The following is a 26,472-nucleotide window of genomic DNA, read 5'->3' on the forward strand; positions in this document are numbered from 1 at the left end:
AGTCAGGACAGCTCTCCAAATTTGGGACTGTCCCACTAGATCTGGGATGGTTGAGATAAGTGATTTACCCTTATATGAGGGACCCTGTCCTTTAAAGCACTGAGTCCCTATAGATCGCTTACTCTGAATATTGATCTGTGCACCACTGTCTGGTGGCTTGCAAGAAACTTTAAGATGCGGAGTACTGTATTTTTTTCTATCCTTGTTAGTGATGAGCGAGTATACTTCCCGAGCATGCTCGGGTGTCCTCCGAGTATTTTGGCGTGCTCAGAGATTTAGTTTTCGTCATTTCAGCTGCATGATTTGCAACTTGTAGACAGGCTGAATACATGTGAGAATTCCCTAACAAATAGGCATTCCACACATGTATTCAAGCTGTCTAGCAGTTGCAAATCATACAGCTGAGACGACGAAAACTAAATCTACAAGCACGCTGTAAAATACTCGGAGGACACCCGAGCAACAAGTATACTCGCTCATCACTAATCCTTGTACATTGCACAAAGGGAGAAGTCATACATTGGTGGTATCTCATGATGGTCATTTCTCCCAGATACTATGTGCAATATTTTGATACAATTTTTGCAGTTTAACAATTTTTTTTTTGCATACTAAACTACGATTTTACCCTTAGGAAATGTACGATTGAGTTAATATGCTTTGTAGCTACATACTACAGGCTTAGTAACTTCCGCCACTTCCAATACCAATCCACTATCCGTGGTATTGACGGTGTACGTTTCCAGGACAAACTATAGAAGCGAATGAGGAAATGAGATAATAAACCCTTATCCGATCATCTCACTATTTCATTTATTCAGAAACATATGATTCTGTCCCACAACAAATGCTGCAATAATGGGTATAGATTGTCGGTTGCGTGTCAAACTGATGGTCTGGGCCTTATATAAAGGCGTTGGTTTTGTTGATCCTTCTGATGTTTTCACGTGGCAAGATGACGCAAATACTCATGAGGATGAACTCTTGAGGACTGAGAAAAGTGGGAAGACATGTCTCATGATCACCCAGGATTAGGTAGGGAGATTCAGACCCCACAGAAGTGCAAACATTTCGTCTTTATATCAATACATTGTTTTACCGAGCATTGTCTAAGGGAGCTCCACCACTCTACATCACCGTCTCCAATTCATCTTGGAATGGGCGTCAGTTTAGCAGGATTGTCCAACAGTGGGGGGAGGGCTTATCATTTTATTTAAGAGATTTCCAAAGGCTGAGTGTGGTGTCTGCAGAGTTTGGCAAACTCGACGATCATCTAGAAGGTCTGATCTCAATCCCTTTACTTTAAAATGGAGGATGGTCCATGTCATCTAACCAGGAACCTGGACTGGTTGGGAAGTCTGGATAGCCCATGCTGCTTTCTGTGGAGATGTCGGAGGTCGGAGCAGCCGGTAGTGCTCGTAAAGGAGGGTGGTTGAGAAGCCCTCCTGCATTGTCCATGTTGTATGGTAACCCATGGGATGGAAGGGATGAAATAGAAGAGGGCGATTGTGGTATATCGTAGGGGCTGCCATCATGAAGTTCCTGGTAGGATTGTCCTGTTGCATCTATTGTAAAACCTCCATTGACCAGAGGCACGTTCACAAGGTCCCCTCCTGTACTGTAAATACCGGCCGTGGATCCCAGCTCTGACAAAATCTGTTCATCTGTGGGTAAAAAATAAAAATACACAATGTAAAAGGTATAAAATAAAAAAACTTTGTTTCGTTCATTTCAAATATGCAAAAAGTTTTTAAAAGCTTAATTTGCGGATTCAGTCCACAATAAGGAAAGATAGGAGTTATACTGTTGGTTCCGTTATCAAAATGTAATGATGCAAATATTTGACCACTGTAAAATGTACAATTTCAGAGCGGAAACGAGTTATTATCACTTTCCCTACATAAAGTAAAACAACCGAGATCTCATAATCCAGGAAGAAAACATTTCTGATAAATTACAACATGGTCCGGAATCAAGAACTTGAAAATAATCATTTTTGTGGATGTTATAGAAGCATTTTTGTTTGTTTGTTTAAAGGGGTAGTTCAGACTCGGGGTTTGAGTTTGCTGTCACTTTATGTGACTGCATACATGAATCCTCAAAGTGCGCATTGTCAGGAATCGCCGGTAGCGGGTGGTCATGTATGCGATTTGCATACTTCAGGCCACATTCCGACTAGACTGGCAATATAATATACTTGCATTGAGTGAGGTCGCACACGTCTAGTCGGCATATGACCGTATGTATTCAAACAACATACTTGTAGTCACAGACCTGCCTGCTCCCAGCATTGGAGAATCCTGACAGCAGGCACTGTGTACAGTATGTTGTGAGGATTCACATCAAGTCTGTGATCACATACACTGGCTGCAAACTTGAACTCCAAGCCCGGACAACCAACCCCCTTAAAGTGTTAAGGCCCCATCACACTAAGCGATATCGCTGTAAAGTCACTGGTTTTGTGACGCAGTAGCGATATTGCTAGCGATATCGCTATGTCTGATACTTACCTCCAACCGGCTTCCCCACTGATTATCGCTGATCGCGCGAGAACGGCCTGGGCCGTTTCTCGTCGTCAGCTTCCTGTGGCGCCGACGAGCGACACGTGGACGCGGGCGGCAGGACGTCAGGATCACCGCGTCTGACAGGTAAGTAGCGACCCCTGCTATGTCGCTGGTGAGATCTGCCTGTGTGGCAGCTCAATAGCGACCACTTAGCAATGCACCAGCGATCCATATCGTTGTCGGGATCGCTGGTGCATCGCTAAGTGTGACAGTACCTTAATGTTCATCTTATGGCCCAGGAAAGGTGATAACCCCCACCAGTCTTGAGAACAAAGCTCCAAAATGCCCCCTTTGAAAGGAGTGAAGGCTGGCATACGTCCCACCGCTCCATTCATTCTCTATGGGACTGCCAGAGACAGAGTCCTAGCGAATAAATGCATGCAACAACCATCGCACCACTCAAACGGGACACGTCGGGATTTGTTTTCAGGATTGTCGGGGGTCGACCCTGTGCATAGCAACTTATTTATTACCCATTCTAAAATGGAAATAACTCTTTAATTGGACTGTAATGAATTGCTAAAATAATACTATAATAAAATAATTTAAAAAAAAAATAAAAATTCTAATAGTAAAATAAATAAGAGAAGGTAAATCATTACTAGAAATCACTTTCTATCCGATAAGATCTGGAATACAGTATATAAAGAATGGATTTGTGTCTCTCCGTGGTTGAACGTCGGCCAGGGGCTGAGGTTCCAGGACAGTCTTAGTATGTCATTAAACATGACAAGTCACAGTATAAAGCTCTTCTTTATAGTATACTAAAGCATAGATATAATGAAGAAATTAGTCTGATATAAAATAATAGGCAGCAGCTGTGAATTATAAGCTGTTTAATATTCCGCACGCACAAAAATCATCATAAACCAGTTGATGGCTGAACCAGAGGGATGATTAATCGTCCTTCTGCGTCCTTATTTATTTGATCAATTGCCTGGTTCACGGCCGTGTTTGACAAATGGACTGCAGGGAATACTGCTCAGGTATTTACTGGAGATGGAGAGGGGTTTCGTAACTACCGATTGCTGTCAGCTCCGTTGTGGCTACAACTTTCCCGCAGCTCTGGAAAGTGGCCGACAAATACAAAGTTCATTACAATGCACTATATTTCATAGGAACACAGCATGAACTCCCATCATTCATGGGAACTTTAAGGCTTTGGTGAATCGCTTTGCACTTTTTAAAATGGACCGACTTCAGCATTCCAGATGTTGCTTGATTCCGAGCCAGCCACCAGCATCATGACGCTAATGGAGCACAAGCAGAATATTTTTATGGTCGTTTATGGGCTTCTATTTAAAGGGAATGTGTTATCAGAAAGTGACCCAGGTTTTTGTTTTAATTTTTTAATTTTTTTTTTTGCGAAGGTTTTTTTATATTGTGATTTTAATTTAAAAATAAATATATATTTTTTTAAAATATTTAATTTTAAATTTAAACATTAAAAAAATACTATTCTTACCATTTTCACACTGGTCAATGTTTTGTTTTTGTTTTTTAAACTCATACTTTCCTTTTAGGAAGATTTTTCAGCAGGTTCATTATCATCAGAGGCAGGATTACAATAACAAGTAAAACCTCTATGCTGAACTAATAAAGGATTCACCAATGGCAATAGGCGATGTCACAGCTGACCGTGCTACCTGACAATCACCTTTGCATATGCTCAATAGATGCTACAATACAAAAAATAGCATTGAGAGCCTGATCATTGTTGCTATGTACATGTGTTGTTTCCTGAAACCATGGAGAGTTAGAATCTGAACAAGCCCCAAAACACAGTGGGGAAAAATTGCAAATTTTATTTTTAAAATATATTTTACGTCTAACACAATAACCTTACTTAAACAATACATCAATTTTTGGCACAATCCCTTTAATATAGTAAAATCTCTAAAGTGGATATGAATATTATAACTGTACTGTAGGTGGTACCCAATTATAAAAACAAGGCAGCCTACTTCCAGAAACATCACCTTACCTGTCCATCGGTTGAGAGGTATTGAAGTAAATAGGGGTGACCTGCAATACCAAACACAACCTGTAGGCAGGTGAGGCGCTATGAACTAAACTAGACATTTGTTGGTTTTTTTATTCAATACAATGTACGTAATAGGGTTTACCTTTTTAACATAGTAATTGTAGACCAAAATAAAGGGTTTTTTAAACTATTTGGGAAGCAGATGTCATCCAAAAATGATGATGATGGAATTCTCAAATTATATATTAGTAAAGATAACGGATTAAGAATTAACGAGTGACAATGAGGTTTTCTGAAACCCAACGTGCACCCTAGAGGTTACATTCCATGTTTCTAGGAGTATGGCCAAAGTTTGAGGGTACTTTGATATAATTTATTGGGGGTTCTTGGCTTATGAATTCGGAGAATTTTTGCCCTATAAATATGTAATAATTTATTATTTACCTCTGTAGCTTAATTCGCTGTCGCTGACTCCACAATCCTCTGCAGAACTCTCCTTCCCCGGCTTTCCCACCCGTGATTTCCTCACGCTTTTGTAGAACTGACCCCATCGCTGCCGGCCTGCGTCCTTTTTCAGCCTTTTTTCTTTAGCTCTTCTGTTCTGGAACCAGACCTGAGAAGAGAAGGTCACATTAAGGCTCCTTGGATAGGTGTGGCTTTTTCATCGATTGTTGCAGCATTTTTTGTGTAAAAAAAAAAATTACAGTCAAATGGGTCATCAACTGACCCCCGGCTGTCATGCCAACCCATCTGCAACCCGCAATCACATCACAGGCGGAGAAAATTACGCGCGCACACGTCGTTGCATGTTAAATTCCCCTGTCAGAGATTGACAGTGGCATTTAACAGGTTAGCAATCGCTGGTGGAGCCCGCGATTCTTAGTGGTAGGTCCTGCCTGTAATACACAGCTATTACCTGCAGGGTATGGGCGGGTTCGCTGCATGAGCCCGCTCTATACACCCACTTCTCACTTGCGCAGTACGTGTACAGCAGATGGCATGAAGGGGTTACATCACTTTTATTTGTATTGTGGAATTCAAATTTTTTTCACTAAATTCATCAAAATGGCGCATGTAATGCATAAATTTTGTGCGAAATAAAAAATGTTCTTTATTATTGTCTTTTAACTCATTTTTCGACTTTAGTGCAAAAAGTCGGTTGTTATGACGCGGAAGCCCCGTTCTCAGTCACCAGTGACATCACTGTCCCCGGCCGCCTTCAGACGTATAAACAATCAAGACACGGCTGAAATGGTTCCGGAGTGGGAGATTAGTATAGGGATTTTTATTTTCACGGGGGCAAACATTCAGAGAGAGAACGGAATGTCTTTGTAATGGAGAACCCCTTTAAATGTTAGACATATTCTGTACTTCTCAATGAATACAGTTGATATCGGATGGAATCCATGTTGTACATGACTATTATATATGTATGCGATGTACCTGCACAACTCGCATGTCCAGCCCAGTCTCGGAGGACAGCTGTTCCCGCACGTGCCGGGCCGGTTTCGGTGAGTTCTTGTAGGCATTCTTTAACGTTTCTAGCTGTTTGGCGGTTATCGTGGTACGAGGCCTTTTCGCTCCACCCTCTGAGTCATCTGTATAATATGGTGACATAAAATGGCATTATTATTATTAGACCACCTCTGATTCCCTGGTGCTGTACATAAGAAGGGGTTACATACAAAACACAGATATAAAATACAGTGAAATAATAATGGCAGACGGGTACAGAGGGCTCTGCCCTTGTGGGCTCACAGTTTACCGGCCATTATTTCATTCTCCGAAGACACAGCATGTTATACACATAATATGAATTGTATATACAGTAGGCTCACTGCCTTATATAATGAACAATATCATGCAGGGCTGTAAAGGATTGGAGATCTTCCATGGTCACCCTGTAAACCCACAGTCTGGCAGAGGAGCATAGTACCCAGCCGACGTCTGCTGTTGGTTAATTTAGGCATTTGTAGACATTTTGATCTCCCTAACAGCCCTGGACATTGTTATAATATGGAAGGCATATTTCAATATTATGAAAATTGGCGCTAAGCTAGAATTTCTCCTAAATTGGGTCTTCTAAACTCTGGCTTTTTGGGTCAGTGGTGTTGTAAGAGGGTAGCTATAGAGGGTGCAGAGGTAATAGATGCACATGAGTCCTAATATGAGCTAAAATGAGGATCGATCACCGGTCTGGGAATGGACTTTTTATTTAAGGTCCCGCAACCCTCTGTGGCCCCTCCAGCAGTGACAGAGCGAGAGCGCGCTCTTTGCGCTAGCCCAGCACTGCCGCGTACTTTACTACAAGGGTTGTGGGGTCGCGTTCTGCAAACTGGGATTCAATAACCCAGACATTCTTTCCAGCTAAAGTCAGGCTGTTTCGAGGAAGCACTAGGGACACTTCTGCCCTTTGTTGTTAGTATATGATATTTAGAAAATTCTCAACTCTAGGGATTCATACTATTTCATTAAATAAAAAGGGCAGCCCCAGACTGGCGTTACGTAATCTTTAAGCAAAAAAGATTTGAAGAATCCTGGTCCTGAATCTGCATTGATTTGTCATGGCCACTGGACCAGAGCCCCGAGAGCCTCCTCCCACCTGCCGGCTTGTCCAGTGCTTCTCTTGATTAGTAGGTCCTGGCATGATGCACACATGACGCCTGATAATCAGGGGGGAGAGGGGAGGGGGGGGTAGAGGCCAGCAGGGAGGAGGATGTTTACAGGAGTCTGATCCGGCAGTTGAAGACTACTGATTTGGCCACTGGACTAGAGTCCTGCAAATCTTTTTACTCAACTCTAATGCCTAAAGGGGCAAAAATACACCTTTGCACCTCCGGTGGAGTGGGCCATTGCAGATTTTTTTTTTTACTATTGTTTATTTTTTCACTGTTTGACTTTTACAAGCTGTAAATTAAGGGTCCGAGGGCACTAAACGACCCCTGATCAGCAACTTCTTTGCTGATTGGTGGTCATCTAACAGCCTCCATACAGAGGACGACCGCCCTACAGATGCACACTGAACAATGTGTAATGCATCTCTCAGTACATATAGGCGGCCATCGTTCGCACCACCATGAGTCCTGACTACACAGGCCTCCGAGAACAATGATCTATAGTACAAAAAATCATTTCACCTAACAATCAAGCTCCTTTGTTAAGTGATCGGCAGCCTGTTTGGACATCAAGATTATCATAAAGCAAGCTGTCAGAGACACCGCACTGAACTTGCTCACTGAGCCAGTGCGTGTGTCCTGAGTAAAGCGAACAGTGCTCAAAGCTACCTGTGGAGCGGGCAGCAACCGAATAGATGTGTACTTCAGACCCGCAGGACCTGAAGCACGTGACTGCTAGAGGCGTGGCTTAAACTCCACAGAGCTAGGAGCTGCAAGACAATTCCTAGCAGAGTAACTGTGAGACAAAGTTACCAAGGGGCATAGACAGTGAGAATAGTCAGGACGTAGCCAATGAGTCACACACAGAGATAGCTGCAAGGTACAAGAGGGGTGAGCAGAGAGTAGTCAGGTCACAGACAATGAGTCATACACAGATAATAACGCAGTACAAAATCAACAGTCAAACTCACAATGGGAAACAGAATCGGGTCAGAACCATATAAACAAGCTATAGCAACAAACAGGCACACGGGGGTCAGCACACTAGGCCAAAGGCAAAAGTATAACTGGCAGGGATTGAAGCTACCCAGGGGTTTATGAAGCTCTCCCAGAACCAGAAAGAGGCCACAATCATTAACCCCAAGTGTGCAGGTCAAAACCTGCACAGACATTAACCCTCGGTGTGCAGCTCAAAAACCTGCACTGGGATCATACCCCCCTCTCAACGGGGGGCCTCTGGACCCCCAGGCTTCCCCGGGTACTTGGCATGGAACGCCTGAACCAGGCGATCTGCATGTACCGAGCGAGCAGGGACCCATGAGCACTCTTCTGGTCCATATCCCTTCCAGTGGACCAGGTACTGCAAAGAGCGGCGCACCCGCCGAGAGTCCACAATATGTCCGACCTCATACTCCAATTGACCCTCCACCAGCACTGGAGGAACAACAGTCTCAGAGTTCTCTTTGACAGATCCTGCTGGTTTCAACAGAGACTTATGGAACACATTAGATATTTTTAAGGAGGCGGGGAGACGCAACCTATACGCCACAGGGTTGACTATCTCCATAATCTCGTACGGACCAATGAACTTTGGTCCCAACTTAACTGATGGTACCTTTAAGTTGATGTTACGCGTGGAGAGCCAAACCTTCTCTCCCACCTGAAACATGTCTCCCGAGGCTCTCTTTTTGTCCGCAAAATATTTGTATCTCCCCTGGGCTCGAGAGATATTACGCCGGACTTCAGCCCAGAGGTTTTTTAACCGTAGAACGGACCCCTCTGCTCCTGGACAACCGGAATCCACCCGAGAAAACTCCCCAAAATGCGGATGAAAGCCATAGTTAATCAGGAATGGGGACATGTTGGTGGACTGACTCACCCGGTTGTTAAAAGCGAATTCAGTCAACGGTAACGCATCACACCAATCCTCCTGTCTGGCGGAGGTCAGACACCTGAGAATTTGTTCCAGGGATTGATTGGTGCGTTTTGTCTGACCATTACTCTCCGGGTGATATGCCGACGAGAAGGAGAGTGAGATGCCCAATTTCATACAGAACGCCCTCCAAAATTTGGCCACAAACTGCACACCTCTGTCAGACACAACATTCAGGGGTACCCCATGCAATCGGACCACATGCTGCACAAACAATCTTGACAAAGTTTCTGCTGAAGGTAATGCTGCCAAGGGAATGAAATGGGCCTGTTTAGAAAACCTATCCACCACCACCCAGATCACGGTATTGCCCCTGGAAGGTGGAAGGCCGGTAATAAAATCCATGGAAAGATGAGTCCATGGCCTATCAGGAACCGGTAAAGGTATGAGTTCCCCAGCCGGTCGGTTATGCGAGCTTTTGGAACGGGCACATACAGTGGGGCAAAAAAGTATTTAGTCAGTCAGCAATAGTGCAAGTTCCACCACTTAAAAAGATGAGAGGCGACTGTAATTTACATCATAGGTAGACCTCAACTATGGGAGACAAACTGAGAAAAAAAAATCCAGAAAATCACATTGTCTGTTTTTTTTTCATTTTATTTGCATATTATGGTGGAAAATAAGTATTTGGTCAGAAACAAGCAATCAAGATTTCTGGCTCTCACAGACCTGTAACTTCTTCTTTAAGAGTCTCCTCTTTCCTCCACTCATTACCTGTAGTAATGGCACCTGTTTAAACTTGTTATCAGTATAAAAAGACACCTGTGCACACCCTCAAACAGTCTGACTCCAAACTCCACTATGGTGAAGACCAAAGAGCTGTCAAAGGACACCAGAAACAAAATTGTAGCCCTGCACCAGGCTGGGAAGACTGAATCTGCAATAGCCAACCAGCTTGGAGTGAAGAAATCAACTGTGGGAGCAATAATTAGAAAATGGAAGACATACAAGACCACTGATAATCTCCCTCGATCTGGTGCTCCACGCAAAATCCCACCCCGTGGGGTCAGAATGATCACAAGAACGGTGAGCAAAAATCCCAGAACCACGCGGGGGGACCTAGTGAATGAACTGCAGAGAGCTGGGACCAATGTAACAAGGCCTACCATAAGTAACACACTATGCCACCATGGACTCAGACCCTGCAGTGCCAGACGTGTCCCACTGCTTAAGCCTGTACATGTCCGGGCCCGTCTGAAGTTTGCTAGAGAGCATTTGGATTATCCAGAGGAGTTTTGGGAGAATGTCCTATGGTCTGATGAAACCAAACTGGAACTGTTTGGTAGAAACACAACTTGTCGTGTTTGGAGGAAAAAGAATACTGAGTTGCATCCATCAAACACCATACCTACTGTAAAGCATGGTGGTGGAAACATCATGCTTTGGGGCTGTTTCTCTGCAAAGGGGCCAGGACGACTGATCCAGGTACATGAAAGAATGAATGGGGCCATGTATCGTGAGATTTTGAGTGCAAACCTCCTTCCATCAGCAAGGGCATTGAAGATGAAACGTGGCTGGGTCTTTCAACATGACAATGATCCAAAGCACACCGCCAGGGCAACGAAGGAGTGGCTTCGTAAGAAGCATTTCAAGGTCCTGGAGTGGCCTAGCCAGTCTCCAGATCTCAACCCTATAGAAAACCTTTGGAGGGAGTTGAAAGTCCGTGTTGCCAAGCGAAAAGCCAAAAACATCACTGCTCTAGAGGAGATCTGCATGGAGGAATGGGCCAACATACCAACAACAGTGTGTGGCAACCTTGTGAAGACTTACAGAAAACGTTTGACCTCTGTCATTGCCAACAAAGGATATATCACAAAGTATTGAGATGAAATTTTGTTTCTGACCAAATACTTATTTTCCACCATAATATGCAAATAAAATGAAAAAAAACAGACAGTGATTTTCTGGATTTTTTTTTCTCAGTTTGTCTCCCATAGTTGAGGTCTACCTATGATGTAAATTACAGACGCCTCTCATCTTTTTAAGTGGTGGAACTTGCACTATTGCTGACTGACTAAATACTTTTTTGCCCCACTGTATGTCACAAGCAGAAACAAATTCCTTGACATCGGACCTTAATGAAGGCCACCAAAAACCCCTGGCTACTGCCTCTCTAGTGGCCATGATACCTGGATGAGCACTCAGCCTAGAATCATGAAACTCCTGCAGAAGTCTAGGCCGCAATGAATCTGGAACAAACAGTTTATCGCTTGGCCTGGTTGCCGGAGCGAGGGCCTGAGCCCTTAGGATTTCTTGTTCCAACTCAGTTGAGACCCCCGCCACTACCACCCCTGGGGGAAGAATGGAGAACGGCGGCTCAGGGGGAGACACTGGATCAAAACTTCTGGACAGGGCATCCGCTTTAACATTTTTGGACCCCGGTCGAAAAGTAATTGGGAACTGAAATCGTGAAAAAAAAGTGACCAACGGGCGTGTCTAGGAGTAAGCCTCTTAGCAGATTCAAGGTATGCCAAATTTTTGTGATCTGTGACAACCGTGATAGGGTGAGCCGCCCCTTCCAAAAGGTGCCTCCATTCCTCAAACGCCAGCTTGACCGCAAGAAGTTCTCTATTGCCTACATCATAGTTTTTCTCAGCTGAAGAGAACTTCTTGGAGAAGAAGGCACAGGGCTTGAGATTGGTAAGGGTGGCCGGACCCTGGGACAGCACAGCCCCCTCCCCCACTTCAGAAGCATCCACCTCCACAATGAATGGTTTGGACGGGTCAGGTTGCACCAACACCGGGGCAGACATAAAACATTTCTTAATCGCTGAGAAGGATTCCTTAGCGAGTACAGACCAATTTTTTACATCAGCTCCCTTCTGGGTAAGATCCGTGAGTGGTTTCACCACTTGTGAGAAACCTTTAATGAATCTCCGGTAATAGTTCGCAAATCCTAAGAAGCGCTGGAGCCCCTTGAGATCTCGAGGCTGAACCCAGTCAGCGATCGCCAGCACCTTCTTAGGATCCATACGAAACCCCTCACAGGACACAATCAACCCCAAAAAAGACAGCTCCTGTACAAAAAACGAACATTTTTCCAATTTGGCGAACAATTGGTTCTCCCTTAGTCTCTGGAGAACTGTCTTTAGATGTTGCAAGTGAGATTGACTGTCCGGGGAATGCACCAAAATATCATCCAAATAAATAATAACAAAACGGCCTATCAGATCAGAAAACACAACATTGATGAAATTTTGGAAAATAGCGGGTGCATTAGTTAACCCAAATGGCATTACCAGGTTCTCAAAGAGTCCTTCTGATGTGAGGAATGCCGTTTTCCACTCGTCCCCTTCCCAAACCCTTATCAGATTGTAGGCCCCCCGCAGATCTAACTTGGAGAACCATTGGGCCCCAGGTAACTGGTTACATAAGTCTGGGATGAGGGGAAGCGCGTAAGAGTTCCTAACCGTTATTTTGTTCAGTTCCCAAAAGTCGAGGCACGGCCGTAAACCACCATCTTTTTTCTTCACAAAGAAGAACCCTGCTGCCACAGGTGACACAGAAGGCCTGATATGCCCTTTGCGGAGACTCTCAGCTATGTACTCCTTCATGGCTTGGCGCTCAGGCCCAGACAAATTGAACAATCGAGCCTTAGGTAACTTGGCTCCGGGTACTAAATCAATGGCACAATCATAGGGTCTATGTGGTGGCAGCGCCTCAGCCTCACTTTCGGAAAAAACGTCTTCGAAATCTTTCAGGTACTCCGGAATACCTTCCAGATCGATAGATGACACAGACACGGATTTAACAGCGTTAACAAGATGTCCCCGGTTACCACATTTATTATTGCATCCCCATTGAGTGATTTCCCCTGTAACCCAATCAATGGTAGGATTATGGCGTTGAAGCCAAGGCATCCCCAGTACCAGTCCTGCAGGCAAGTTATCTAGCACAAGACAACTTAGTTTCTCCACATGAGTGGAACCCACTTTAAGAGAAAAAAGTTCAGACCTGCAACAGATACCGTCTTGGGTAAGAGGAGATGAGTCAATTGCCACAAGTTTAACAGGATCGTGAAGCCTGACTGTCCCTATCTTATTAAGAGTCATAACCTTGGTATCAATCAGGTTCACAGCCGAACTGCAGTCAATAAAAGCAGTAGTCTGAACAGGACCATAACCAAGTTCCAGTTCCACCTGCAGCACCATTTTTGCACATGAGGAAAATTGTACCTGAAGGTCTGGGTAGCCTCCTCGATTACTACCCAGACCTAGTCGTTTCCCGCCATCTTGGAGGATGACGGACAGGAGGGGCAGTCCTTCTTCCAATGTCCAGATTTCCCACAATAGAAGCACAACTGCTTTTCCCGGCGGCGTCTTCTTTCCTTTCCCTCACAGGTGACAGCGCTCACCTCCATAGCCATAGGAAGAGTCTGGGTCTCATCTCCACTGAAGAATAAGGGCGATTCCCATTGCATAATGCCTCTAGCCCGCAGCCTGCGATCCATGCGAACCGCTTGGACCATGGCATCCTCCAGGGAGTCAGGCGGAGGATGGAGTGCTAAAGCATCCTTCAGACGTTCACACAGGCCTCTGTGGAACAGCCCCCGAAGGGCGGCATCACTCCAGGAAATCTCCGCTGCCCAACGTCTGAACTCAGTACAGAACCATTCGGCCGAGTGCTCCCCCTGACAGACACTCATTACTTTGTCCTCAGCCAACCGCACTCTATCAGGCTCATCATAAATAAACCCTAAGGCTTCAAAAAATGCATCCACAGACATTCTCTCAGGGGCAGAAGAGGAAAGCGAGAATGCCCAGGCTTGTGGGGACCCCTAAGCAGGGACATCACCACCCCCACCCTCTGTTTCTCATCCCCAGAGGAGCGGGGTCTCAAAGAAAAAAAAAGCTTACAGCCCTCCTTAAATGCCCTGAAATCATCCTTGTTACCAGAAAATATATCTGGTAATTTAACCGGGGATTCAGGTGGGACTAAAATGACATCTCTATTCCCCACCTGCTGGAAGCCTGCGGAAAGTACCCCCTGAACTGAGTCCTCAACCCGCCATTGGGACTGGGCCAGAGCTTGGTGTTCCAAACTAAGCTTCTGCAGTGACTGAGTCAAGCTTTTCACCTGCTCAGATAAAGCACACATTGGGTCCATGCTGCAGAAGTGAGGAGAAAAAAAAAAATTGTAGGCCAGTTATAATGTCAGAGACACCGCACTGAACTTGCTCACTGAGCCAGTGCGCGTGTCCTGAGTAAAGCGAACAGTGCTCAAAGCTACCTGTGGAGTGGGCAGCAACCGAATAGATGTGTACTTCACACCCGCAGGACCTGAAGCACGTGACTGCTAGAGGCGTGGCTTAAACTCCACAGAGCTAGGGATTGCAAGACAATTCCTAGCAGAGTAACTGCGAGACAAAGTTACTAAGGGGCATAGACAGTGAGAATAGTCAGGACGTAGCCAATGAGTCACACACAGAGATAGCTGCAAGGTACAAGAGGGGCGAGCAGAGAGTAGTCAGGTCACAGGCAATGAGTCATACACAGATAATAACGCAGTACAAAATCAACAGGCAAACTCACAACGGGAAACAGAATCGGGTCAGAGCCATATAAACAAGCTATAGCAACAAACAGGCACACGGGGGGTCAGCACACTAGGCCAAAGGCAAAAGTATAACTGGCAGGGATTGAAGCTACCCAGGGGTTTATGAAGCTCTCCCAGAACCAGAAAGAGGCCACAATCATTAACCCCAAGTGTGCAGGTCAAAACCTGCACAGACATTAACCCCCGGTGTGCAGCTCAAAAACCTGCACTGGGATCATGACACAAGCGTTCCCGAAGATAAACTTATTCATGAGAATCCTGGAGTGTAAATTATCCTCAGGAATCAGTCAGTGAGCTCTCTCTTATCTGTCTTTCTCTGAACTCTTCTGTGCTATTTTTTTAATCTGCAAACCACATCAAAGTTGACCTGATCTTTAATGTGGTCATAAATCAGCTCAGAAACAAAAAAAAAAAAGACATAAAAGAATTGAAAATTCCCTTTCAAAACAATTTCTCTGATTATAGTTAACCCATTCTGCAGCCGGATACGTACAGGGAAACAAGCAGTCTGAAAAACTAAATGGTGCAACATTTTTAATGAATTATTTTAGCCTAAAATAAATGCATCTAAGTTAAAAGTAAAAAACCCAAAGGTGTCATTACCCTTTAAGTTCTGCTGTATAGTAAAGCATCCAACCTTTCCACTGAATGTGATAGAATCTGCCAGATCTATAGATCCGCATTGCTATGGATCTTGCCAGTAGCAGTTTCCTACCCCCGGCCTTGTAGCATATCCGGCCATAAATATGTTGCAGTGTCATTTTTGCTCTACTAGGTGCATTGATCCTCACTGCGTTTTCGCTCTGAATGTATATTTCCCAGCGTGTATTATAGCAGCACTAATAGGGAATCACAATGTATTTCCCTTTATTGGACGTTATGATGTATTTATGACCATTGTCTTCTTTCTTATTCACGGATTCAATGTATCACAATCCAAGAGCTCTGGTCATCATTCACCACATTACATGACAAATGGCACATCTGGGAAGAAGCTTCATCTATTACCAGAAAATGGTCGTTCTCGGGTTTGATGCTGTCAGTGATGATGTCATGAAACCAGTTACTACATTTTATTTCTAATTCTTGAAGTAGCGGCAAAATTAACATTCCGACTAGAAGGAGATCAGTCCAGATTGGCAGGCTTGACTCAGTAACATTTACTAGATTGTATATTTTACTCTGATTAGTATTTATTCTATAATATATCCTAAAATTTCTTTATCCAAAAAAAGGTATCTTCCTTGTATATAGACACACAGGGCTTCATAATAGGATGAAAGTACTCACCGTCCCTACTGTCATTTGGGTGATTCTATCCAACCAGGAAAAGGTGGACTAAGAGGCAGAACTTCAGCGGCTCTGGCTGCAAAAATACACAGCCATCCGTGTGATAAGTGATCAGGTGGGATCTGGGTCTAAGAAATAGGACGTGGGTTCAAATAAACCTTAAAAGGGATTGTTCATGTTTGAACACGTTTTTTTTTACCTTGGGGCTTAAAATAAAAAAAATATATATATATATATATATATATATATATATATATATATATTTTTATTTTTTTTTAACTGTAAATTTTTATTAAAGTTTTATCAGTTGTTGACAATTAAAGAAAAGTCAAAAACATCTTTTACAAAACATTTCAAAAAGAATGGGAAGATTAACAAAATCCCTCCAAACCCGCTTATTGGGAAGACCTAACCATTTATCAAGAATGAATCTCTAATATGAACGTACCAAAAGCCAAGACAGACACCAAAAGGAAGGAAAGGGAAGGGAGAGAGCAAAGACTAGGGGATGAAGAGTCAAGGTTCTGATGTTAATCTAATCCAATCTCTGTGCCCAGTAGTAGTCCCAGGGAGCCCAGACCGAGTCACATTTTTCCATAGTTGCATTTAGGATCGCAGTCATATACTCCATCCCGCGAATATCATTAATTCTATGTAGGTGGTGGGGGAAGGGCGGTGGAGCAATCTACTTCCAGTTAAAGGGAACCTGTCACCCCTCCAGGGCGTTTTTCAGTTAAAGAGCCACCTTCAGCAGCACTAAGGTTACCGTTATACTTAGCGATGCACCAGCGATCCCGACAACGATATGGATAGCTGGTGCATCACTAAGTGGTCGCTAGTGAGCTGCCACACAGGCAGATCTCACCAGCGACATAGCAGGGGTCGGGTGTTGCTACTTACCTGACGTCTTCCCGCCCGCCTCCACGCCTCGCTCGTCGGCGCCACAGGAAGCGCAGCAGGAAGTGGCCGGCGAGGAATGGTCCAGGGAGTTCTCGCGCGACCAACGATGAGCAGCGGGGGAGCGGGTCGGAGGTAAGTATAACATGTAGCGATATCGCTAGCAATATTGCGGCAACATCACAAAATCGTTGACTTTACAGCGATATTGCTAGCGATATCGCAGTGTGTAACGGGGGCTTAAGGCTGCATTCTGTGAAGGTGGCTCTTCTTTTTCTGACCCCCAGTAATGCCAAAATATTGACTTTTATAATTAGGTCCTCATACCTGTAATGTGTCCCACAGGTATGTTGTGTCCCCCTCTATCAGCCGCCTACCATCCATCAGTCATGCCTGTGTAAGGGACACAAAGGAGTGTCCGTAAGTGTACAGATATAGAGGTGTGTGTATATATATATATATATATATATTTATATATATATATTTAATGTCGGATGTTATGTACCCTTTCCCTTTAACGTTATTTGTATTTATTGTACATGTCATCTAAATGTCTATTTATTATGTCTGTTATATGTATTTAACATTGGACACTGATATATAGATAGAGAAAGTGTAGTACCCTAGTTTGCCCACTAGATGGGGATAGAGATGCCCAGCTTGTAAATAGTTAAAGTAGGAGGGACTAACAGCTGTTAAGCCAGGGAGCATTTGGAATTTGAATTAGTTGGGTGGGAGCGCCCTGACAGGGCTGTTGGCTCTGTAACGTTAAAGTCAAGAGCCCAGTCATACAGAATTCGGGCCAGTATCTCATCAGGGAGTAACACCAGGAGAAGTGCTGACAGTGCAGAATTTGTGGGTCTGCAGTTGCCAGAAGAAGACTCAGCAGTACGGGCAGGTCACTCAGAATGCGACGGCTTATTTCATCTGTGGATATTCTTGAGATTGGGGCTAAACGGTTAAGAGGGTCCCCTACTGGAGTAAGACTGAGCAGAGTTGATGCTGAAAGACCGGAGAGCGCGGTCCGTCCTGGAAGCGAGCTTAGTGGGAGAGAGGGAAAGACAGGGACAGAGGAGAAAATGTCCATTGCCAACCCTGATGCTGGAGGGAATATGTATGCGCTGTGTAAAGGAAACGGTAAAGTTGATTGCTCAAGTATTGAACAGGACTGTGACTCTATTTGCTCCACATTGTCTGAGGAGAATGTGCAGCGCATAACAGAAAGCCCTGGGGGGGAGCTGGAGAAAGCGACAGGTATGCTGACAGAAAACTGTCTTGTCTATGTGAGGGGAGGCCAGGACTCCGTTGCCCCGGAGTCCTCGGCCACGACTACGGTCCTGGCTGAACCTTACACCTGTCCGAGGCCTCGGCGCCGCCCATGATCTGTACATCATGATGCCCCGTGCGTCGCTGCCTCCTCTTGATTTGAATCCCGGTGCCTGCGCTGTAACAAGTGTTCTTGGGCATTGCGCCTGCACATTGTGGAGGCCCCAGATCCCGCCCCATGGTGTGTTATGATGACGCAGCAGCGATATTGCTAGCGATATCGCTATGTGTGATACTTACCTCCAACAGGCTCCCCCGCTGGTTATCGCTGATCGCGCGAGATCGTCCAGGTCCATTTCTCGTCGGCTGCTTCCTTCTGGGCTTCCTGCTGGCGCCGAAGAGCGACGCGTGGACGCGGGCTGGAGGACGTCATCATCGCCACGTCTGAAAGGTAAGTAACGACCGCTGCTGTGTCGCTGCTGAGATCTGCCTGTTTGGCAGCTCACTAGCGACCATTTAGCGATGCACCAGCGATCCTGACCGAGTCATATCGTGGTCGGGATCGCTGAATGTAAAGGGGCCTTAACAGTTCAGTCTATTAGCCAATAAGCGGGTGAACACCTTAAAGTCTGAATTCAACAACGCTATTGGGCGATAGTTCAAACAGTCCAGAGGGTCCCTTCCCACTTTTGGAACCAGGACCAGGTAGGAAAGAGCCATTGTATCCGGCATGGGGAAGCCCTCCAAGAAAGAGTTGAAGAGATTAACCATGTGAGGGGAGAGCTCTTCCACAAAGGTTTTGTTGTAAAGGTATGTCAGTCCGTCAGGATCAGGAGACTTGCCCAGAGGGAGATCATTCAAAATGCCCATAACCTCCTCCTTCCCATCACACTCTGATTAAGGGATGACAAGGCCTGAGTAGGGAGAGTTGGGAGATTTAAACCTGACAGGAATTGTCTCAGAGGTCCATTTGTGTCAGTCCTGTTTGGAAGGGTAGGGTCCAGTAAATTATATAATTTACTATAGAAATTATAGAATAGGTCCCCAATTACGAAAGGGTCATAATGAATCGTGCCGTCAGAGCCTGAGGATGGGAGTTTAGGGCTCTATCTTTCAGCAACCTGGCCAAAAGTGTGTGGGCTTTGTTACCCTTTGCGTAGTAATTTTGTTTAGAGTAAAGAAGGAGTTTTTCGATCTGGCGTGATGTTATAGCTTTCAGTTTATTTCTAAGCTCTACTACTTTGTTTAGGGTCCAAGGCCACCAACATACGTTCTTCACCTGCTAGTTGAAGGGCTCAGAATAATTTTTGCAATAGGGTTTCATTAAGAAATTTGCATCGTTGGCCATTTACAGCCAGTGTGTGTTGCCCTGTCTACTGATGGCTGAACAATTAATTGGGGATTCAATCAGTAAGCTTAATCTGGCAGGAGAATTTATAACTCTTTTATCTGTCTTTTTCTGAGCTAATTTATGTTCACAGACTACTTCAAACTTGGTTGTGCAGGGGAGCAAAGAGCCTTTAAAAGGCAAACGGTGCAGACTTTTTAATCAAACCCAATTGCAAAAAATATTTTAGCCCCAAATTCATGCAGTTACATAAAAAAAAGTCACCAAAAAAAGACAACCCCTTTAATCCAGCTCTGTAAGCATGACATAGGTAAATAATAATTCCCATCAAATATTCTAGGAAATTTGCTGGAGTCAATTCAGGTTCAATATGGTAAAACCAACTTGTGTGTACATCATAATTTACATCCTAGAGACATCACCATGTGTACAATAAGCTGATTTCACTCCTAGTATCGCCTATAATTTACTAGGCTTTAAAGGGGTGGATAGGTTATCTATATGTTGTGACCGGACCACCCCTTTAAGTGCAAAAAAAGGCCAGATGTTTTCTTCATCATGACAATGCAATGTAAGTTTCCATAAAACTCTCAACTGAGAAAGTAAGTAAAGATTTTTTGGGGGGGTCTTACCAATGATCACTCCCAGATCATGCCAATCATGCACCATCAATAAAAATCAATACTTCTTACATAACTTCCTACCAAAAGGAGATGAAACTTAAAATGTCTACAATGAAAAAAAAGAAAAAAACAGTTCCTGCATATATCAATAAAGAGAAACATTGTCTCACCATTCTGCTTGGCGGTCTCGTAATCCTCTTTACAGACTAACCGTCCATCCTCCATCAGGTAAAACTCATCTCCGGTGGCCAGCTGTCGACTGCAGATGATGCAGGAGAAGCAGTGTAGATGATACACAAAGTCTTGGGCTTTCCGTACCACTTGGGTTGGGGGGATCCCTTGTTGGCAGGCCGTACACTTGGTGCCAAATCGTCTGGTAAAGATAAATATAATTATCATAGATTATTCAAGAGAACAGTAACATTAGTCAAGGAAATTCAGTGCAACAAATGTCATTGTTTTCTTCTCGGAACTTGTATCATACACCATGTGGAGGTGCAGCATTAGACGTGTAAGGTCACCATATGGGTGTATTTCACTAACCATTATTAATGTATAGGTCTCCACAATAATACAGTTTGTCTGGTTGGATCAGGTTCTGACTCAGTATTGGGCTCCTAGCAAAGCAGAGGTCCAAAGTTTCATCTAAAAATACATGAGGTTGGCTGTAGAACCAATCATTTTTGGCTAGGATCTATCTTAGATCACGTCTTACTGATGATGTGACCTGTGTGTACACTGACAGAGCATTTGCTATTTGTCACTGACCTCCTCCCAAGTATTTCCGACACTCATTAAAACCCCTTCTCTATCCCATTCTTCATACCAGTGTTGAACAGGTGAAGCAAGTGCCCAAGAAGTAAAATTGAATCCAGGGACCCACTATTCAGCTACATGCAAAAACAACCTCACCCTAGTGCAAACATTTACTTGTTTCAATATAATCTTAAACAGAATTGTTTGTATAATTAATGATTAAATGTTGCCTTTCTATGTAAATATTGAATCAAGTAGATTTGCACAGTTCAACAGCACTCCTTCAGAGGGGCCCACCGGTGGATTCACCTGCTCTCCTATGGGCCAGTCCGAGCCTGCTTAACGCTCTCTCTATACTTTGCAGTCATGCTGCAAAGTTCCAAAAAGTTATTTTAAAACTTGCACATACACACAAAGTTTAGGAATTTCTCTGCCTACGTACATGGATTGAGAGTGATCTGTGCTTCTGAGGACCAATCACCATCTACCACATTCATGCACTTGGCTGCCTTTTAATTTTTCTTTTTAATAGTAAATTTTCATGTAGGAAATTCTTTGTGAATTCACAGGTGGAAAATTTCCATTGTATTACAGTTGCAGCATTGTGGATGAGATGTTACCAAATCCTTTCTCTGCAGATTTTCTGCTGTGGAGAATCCTCTGCGTATCAGTTCCATGTAACTGAACCCTAAACTCATGTGCTAAGGTCTTCCCCTGATAATGGGCCCTCAGATACTACCCAAATGATCTATTTGTTCTTACATGTATAGCATTAATTTTCAATTTCATCATTACAATACAGTACAAAGCAAATGCAAAAAAGTGTTAAAAAAACCAAAACTAGATTAGAGTAAGAAAAGATGTCTAAACATGACAAACGAGCCCTGTTCATGTGAGCCAAACACTAGTTGTATCCATAATTATACATTGATAGAATTAAAAAAAAAATAGAACAATTTAAATCTCAACATAACTAATACAACAAGTGGTTTCTTCAAATTAAACACAAAATATCACTTTTACTGACTTCTGCAGTCTCCAAATAATTCACCCCTTCATGACAACCATCTTTAGTATTTAGTAGATCACTTCTGGCAGTTATGACCAGCTGCAAAATGTATTGTACAGCCAGACCCCAGCTTCTGGCATGCTTAGGATCATTCTCCTGTTGGAAGGTCCAATGATGTAAAAGCTTTGGGCTCTTCACAGAAGGCATGAAATTTTCTCCTATGATTTCTTGATACTTGATTGATTTGCCCTTCCTCTACAACTTGCAGGTTTCCAGTGCCAAAAAAAGGCAGATAACACAAGAGCATCACAGAGCCACCATTTGACTGTGGACCACCACCTTGCTTCACTGTAGGCATCATGGAGTCACCAGTCTGCGTCAGTGTAGGCAGGCTGTTCTTTTAATCATAAGATTTCATTCTTCTTCCTCTAGACATATCACTGATCCCAATGCTCAAAAAAGTTCCAGTGTGCTTCATTGCTTCAGACAACAGAATCCCTTAATTTCTGTGTCATATTTATTAGGCTTTGAGCATAATGGAGAGGATTATTCTTGTGCTTATAGATCAGTAGAGACTTACATCTTAGAGTTCGGGTATGGAGAACTGCACCATTTAGTATGTGTGTCATGGTTCTGGATTCGAACCCTTCATCCTGTGTTCTGTGGTTGTCGTGTCTTTCCACAGATACACTTTTTTCCTTGTGTGTGTTAATTATGCTATCTTTGTTTCTGTCAGTTTTGGGTAGCAGGTGTTTGTCTGCCCTGTCACTTTTCGGGTGCAGCTGTGGCTTATGTTGTTGGCAGCTGTTTTGTGTGGGACTCTTTTACTCCTTAGGGATCTGTTACTCTAGCGATCCTAGAAGCTGCTAAGGACATTCAGGGTAAGTCGTCGTCGAGTGTGGGAGCGCCATTGTGTAATCTTAGGGTGTCAAACTGCGGGGCAGACCAGGGTCAGAGAAGAACTTTTCCTAGTCTTAACAGGGATCTGTCAGATTCAGGTATTTGTCTCCTTGGTTTGTACGTTACCCGTGTGAATGGCAGTCATAACAATATGCATTAGGCCGTTCTTACACGTCCAGATAATTCCGGTACCGGAAAAACCGCTACCGGAGCTATCCGTGTCCGTGTGGACACGTGGTACCTCCATGTGGCACACGTGTGGCAACTGTGTGCCACACGCGAGCCGCATCAAGATCACACAGACGGCGCCTGGAAGAAGCGCTACAGTAAAAGTGTTGTTATCGGCGGCTTGTGCTTACTGCAGCTGTTATTCTTCTCTCCTGCTCTGCCGGCAATAGCAAGCAGGAGAGAGTAAATGAATGAAAAGCTGATGTGGGGTCACCCTCATTTTGTGAACCAACCAGACGAAACTTACAGCTGTAAGTTTTGTCTGGTTGGTTCACAAACTGAGGGGGACCCCACGTCAGCTTTTCATTCATTCTGCTCTCTTGCTCGCTATTGCCGGCAGAGCAGGAGAGCAGAATGCCAGCCGTGATCAGCACCAGCCATCGGGAACAGCGCTTTTACTGTAGCGCTTCTTCCCGGCAGCCGTCCGTGAGCACGGAGGACAGTGTGAACTGTTCTCCGTGTGTACGTGTTCAGCATTTTTGCGGACCGTGCGCTCCCACGAACACTTACATGTCTCCGTGTTTTTCTCATAGACCGTGTGTCCGTGAAAACACACTGACATGTGCATAGACCCATTCATTTTAATGTGTCTACGTGTGTCAATGTCTCTGGTATGTGAGGAAACTGTCACTACACGTACCGGAGCCACTGACGTGTGAAACCGGCCTTATTGTGCAAACTGAAACCTAAGTGCCTGCAGCCACCAGATCTTGCTGCAGATCTTTTGCAGTCTCTCGAGGTATTTTTTCCACCTGATTCCTCAGGGATCTGGTGGCAGCCGTTGACAGCTTCCTCTTCTGCCACATCCAGGTAGTGTAGCCTGTGTTCCTGTAACTTTAAACTTGTGAACCCTGCTTCCATATGTATCTCTAGGAAGATTCACTGCCTTTGCTTTTGGCATCTTTTTCCTTATTTGTGGAGGGCAATGATCTTTTCCCTTATTTTTTGGACCATTCTGTTGATTTAGCAATATTTCTAACATGCCATCAAATGTCACAATGAACAATCCCCTAAGCCAGTCCAGGTATTTGATGTGTTTTATCTTAAGCACGCCTGATGTAACTAATAAAGCCTATACTTAGTTGTAATTGAGATAACACCTGATTTATAAATGTGCGCTCCTATGAGGGATTATATACCGGGGGATGAATAGTTCTGAGATTGCAGAAATCAGTAAAAGTTACATTTTGTGATGAATTTGGAGAAAAACCCGTGTTTTATTAGCTGCATTCAGCTATAGGTTTATTGCAAATAGAAAGTTTTAAATTTTGTTAATCGTAATTTGCAGTGGGGGTTGAATAATTTTGATTGTAACTATATATAAAGCTGACGCAATGTCCATGGACATCCATCCAACCTATGAATATATCAGGAGCCGCAGTGAATATGACCTTATGGTTTGGGGACAGGGAGTGAAGGTTGTAATTAAACCCTGAGAGCTACAGTCTAATATATAGCAGACAGGTACATGGACGTATCTAGTATATAAACCACACACTGGTGGAATCCAGTAAGATGGAGCTATCCTACGATACAAGTGAATGCTTTCTTATAGTCTGTATATACATGGAGACCTCATCATATCACAGCATCACACATGACCTAAGAGTTGTCGACCATCGGGGACAATTTTTTTTTTTTAATTATTTTTACCTAAATGTACGTATTTTGGGCTATAAATAATTTTTGCAGTTGGATTCCTTGAAAAATGTAGCACTGTTTGGCTATTACAGACTTTTCGTTTCGCTCCACATTCAAGTCTGCAATCATAAATCAGCTGAGAAGAGTTCAGAAACATAAAAGAATGACAAACTCCCCGTCAGACCCTTACGACGGTCTTACTGATGGACTCTCAGATAACTCTCTCTGCAGCTAGCAATGGATGGTGGAACACAGAGGCTGTAGAAGGAAAACGGTGCAAAGATTTTTTATGAAAACCAATTGCAACAATTATTTTGTGCCCCAGCTACATGCCTTTACCTAAGTAAGAAAATTGTTGGACGAGTACTGATTCCAGGCACAGTTATTTCATCTGTGTCTAAAAACATACAAAAAACCCCCCCTAAAACAGCAACTCTGATTTTCTTGGTTCTGCACAGAAGAAACACGAGACCAAATAATAGTAAACAGCCTTAAAATGGAAATTTCTGGAGTTAATGGCTGTTATAATAAAAAGTATTTCTTGACTATTGATTCGGAAAATGCTAATTCACGGGGACAGGGCCGCTTTAAATGCAATTAAGCCTAACCCCCGGAATAAATGTTCCTGACTGTTAAACTTGGCTTCTGTCTCTGAATCCTTCTTGACATTCTTCTGTGCATCATGGCAGTGACGGCTTCCAGCTATCTCACTACTTCCAAGGATAAAGCCTGCATTGCTGGGATTGTATTTTTCAAGGCTGTGGAGAAGACGTTCGACAGCACGGGACGTAAGAGTATCAGTATTAGACTACAACAAAACACAGCCTATAAATACAAGGCGGCTATCTGCAGCCATGATTACAGAGGTTAGGGTGACCATCAGCGAGGGAAGGCCGCCAACATGAGAAGATTGCATTAGATATTCTGTGTCAGGGGGCACAGCTGGGTTTACGCGGACTGTGAATGGCTAAGACCCTGTACGGAGCCCCGGCATCATCTGCCTTTGTATATGGGTGAAAGGCTAAAACACCCCTTGGAATATCGCGCCTGTCCTATCTTATTGCTTATCAAGAATATGCTTCTTTCTGGTGATTTATCATCGTCATGTAAGATACCCTGATCGGCCGTAATATTAAAACTTCAGATGGTCAAAGGGTGCGATATATATTAGGGTGTGAAGTTTTTTTTGGCTGAGCTTTTGGAGTAGAAACTCTTCAAAAACCTCAAGTTTTAATTGGAGAGTTTTTGTTCCAAAGACGCAAACAAAAAAACACCCTAAGGCCACGTTCAGTATTTGGTCAGTATTTTACATCAGCATCTGTAAGCCACAACCAGGAGTGGGTGATAAATGCAGAAGTGGTGACGTGTTTCTATTATACTTTTCCTCTGATTGTTCCTTTCCTGGTTTTGGCAAATACAGATGTGAAATACTAACCAAATACTGAACGTGTGAACGTGGCCTAGGAGTATGTGCACATATTCAGTATTTGCAGGAGAAAAGTGTTGGCAGGAAAACACTGCCTAAAATAAGTGTGTTTTTGATGCTTCCTCCTCCCCATTTGAATGGGTAAAAAAAATGCTAAAAAATGCTCAATCTGCAATAAAAAAATAAGCAACGTGTGCAGAAGATTTCAGAAATCTCATCCACTTTGCTGGCACAGTAAAATGCTGCATTATTTACTCAGCGAACACATGGAAAAAAATGCATAAAAAATGCTTTTGGGGTTTCAAATTTTCTGCACCTATTATGTAAACGACGTTAGGCCGGTTTCACATTAGCGCTTTTAAAGCGCACGCACGGCCGGGGGTAGCTCCGCCCCCGAGCCGGCTCTCTGCCCGGCGTGCCCGCCCCTTGCTTGTAG

General features: G+C 43.9%; 1 protein-coding gene across 1 annotated transcript in view; it reads right to left on the reverse strand.

The window, feature by feature from the left end:
- Positions 1-819: 819 nt before the first annotated feature.
- LHX4 (LIM homeobox 4) overlaps positions 820-26,472 on the reverse strand; it is a 67,941-nt gene continuing 42,288 nt past the window's right edge. Inside the window, exons 3-6 of the mRNA XM_073571353.1 lie at positions 20,247-20,449; positions 5,992-6,146; positions 4,993-5,161; positions 820-1,664 (exon numbers count right to left, since the gene is read on the reverse strand). Coding sequence (XP_073427454.1) covers positions 1,303-1,664; positions 4,993-5,161; positions 5,992-6,146; positions 20,247-20,449 — 889 coding nt within the window. The 3' untranslated portion in view covers positions 820-1,302. The remainder of the gene's footprint in view (positions 1,665-4,992; positions 5,162-5,991; positions 6,147-20,246; positions 20,450-26,472) is intronic.

This window comes from Dendrobates tinctorius, unplaced genomic scaffold, assembly GCF_039654945.1.
Source record: "Dendrobates tinctorius isolate UK_male_01 unplaced genomic scaffold, ASM3965494v1 ptg000029l, whole genome shotgun sequence".
Classification (NCBI taxonomy): domain Eukaryota; kingdom Metazoa; phylum Chordata; class Amphibia; order Anura; family Dendrobatidae; genus Dendrobates; species Dendrobates tinctorius.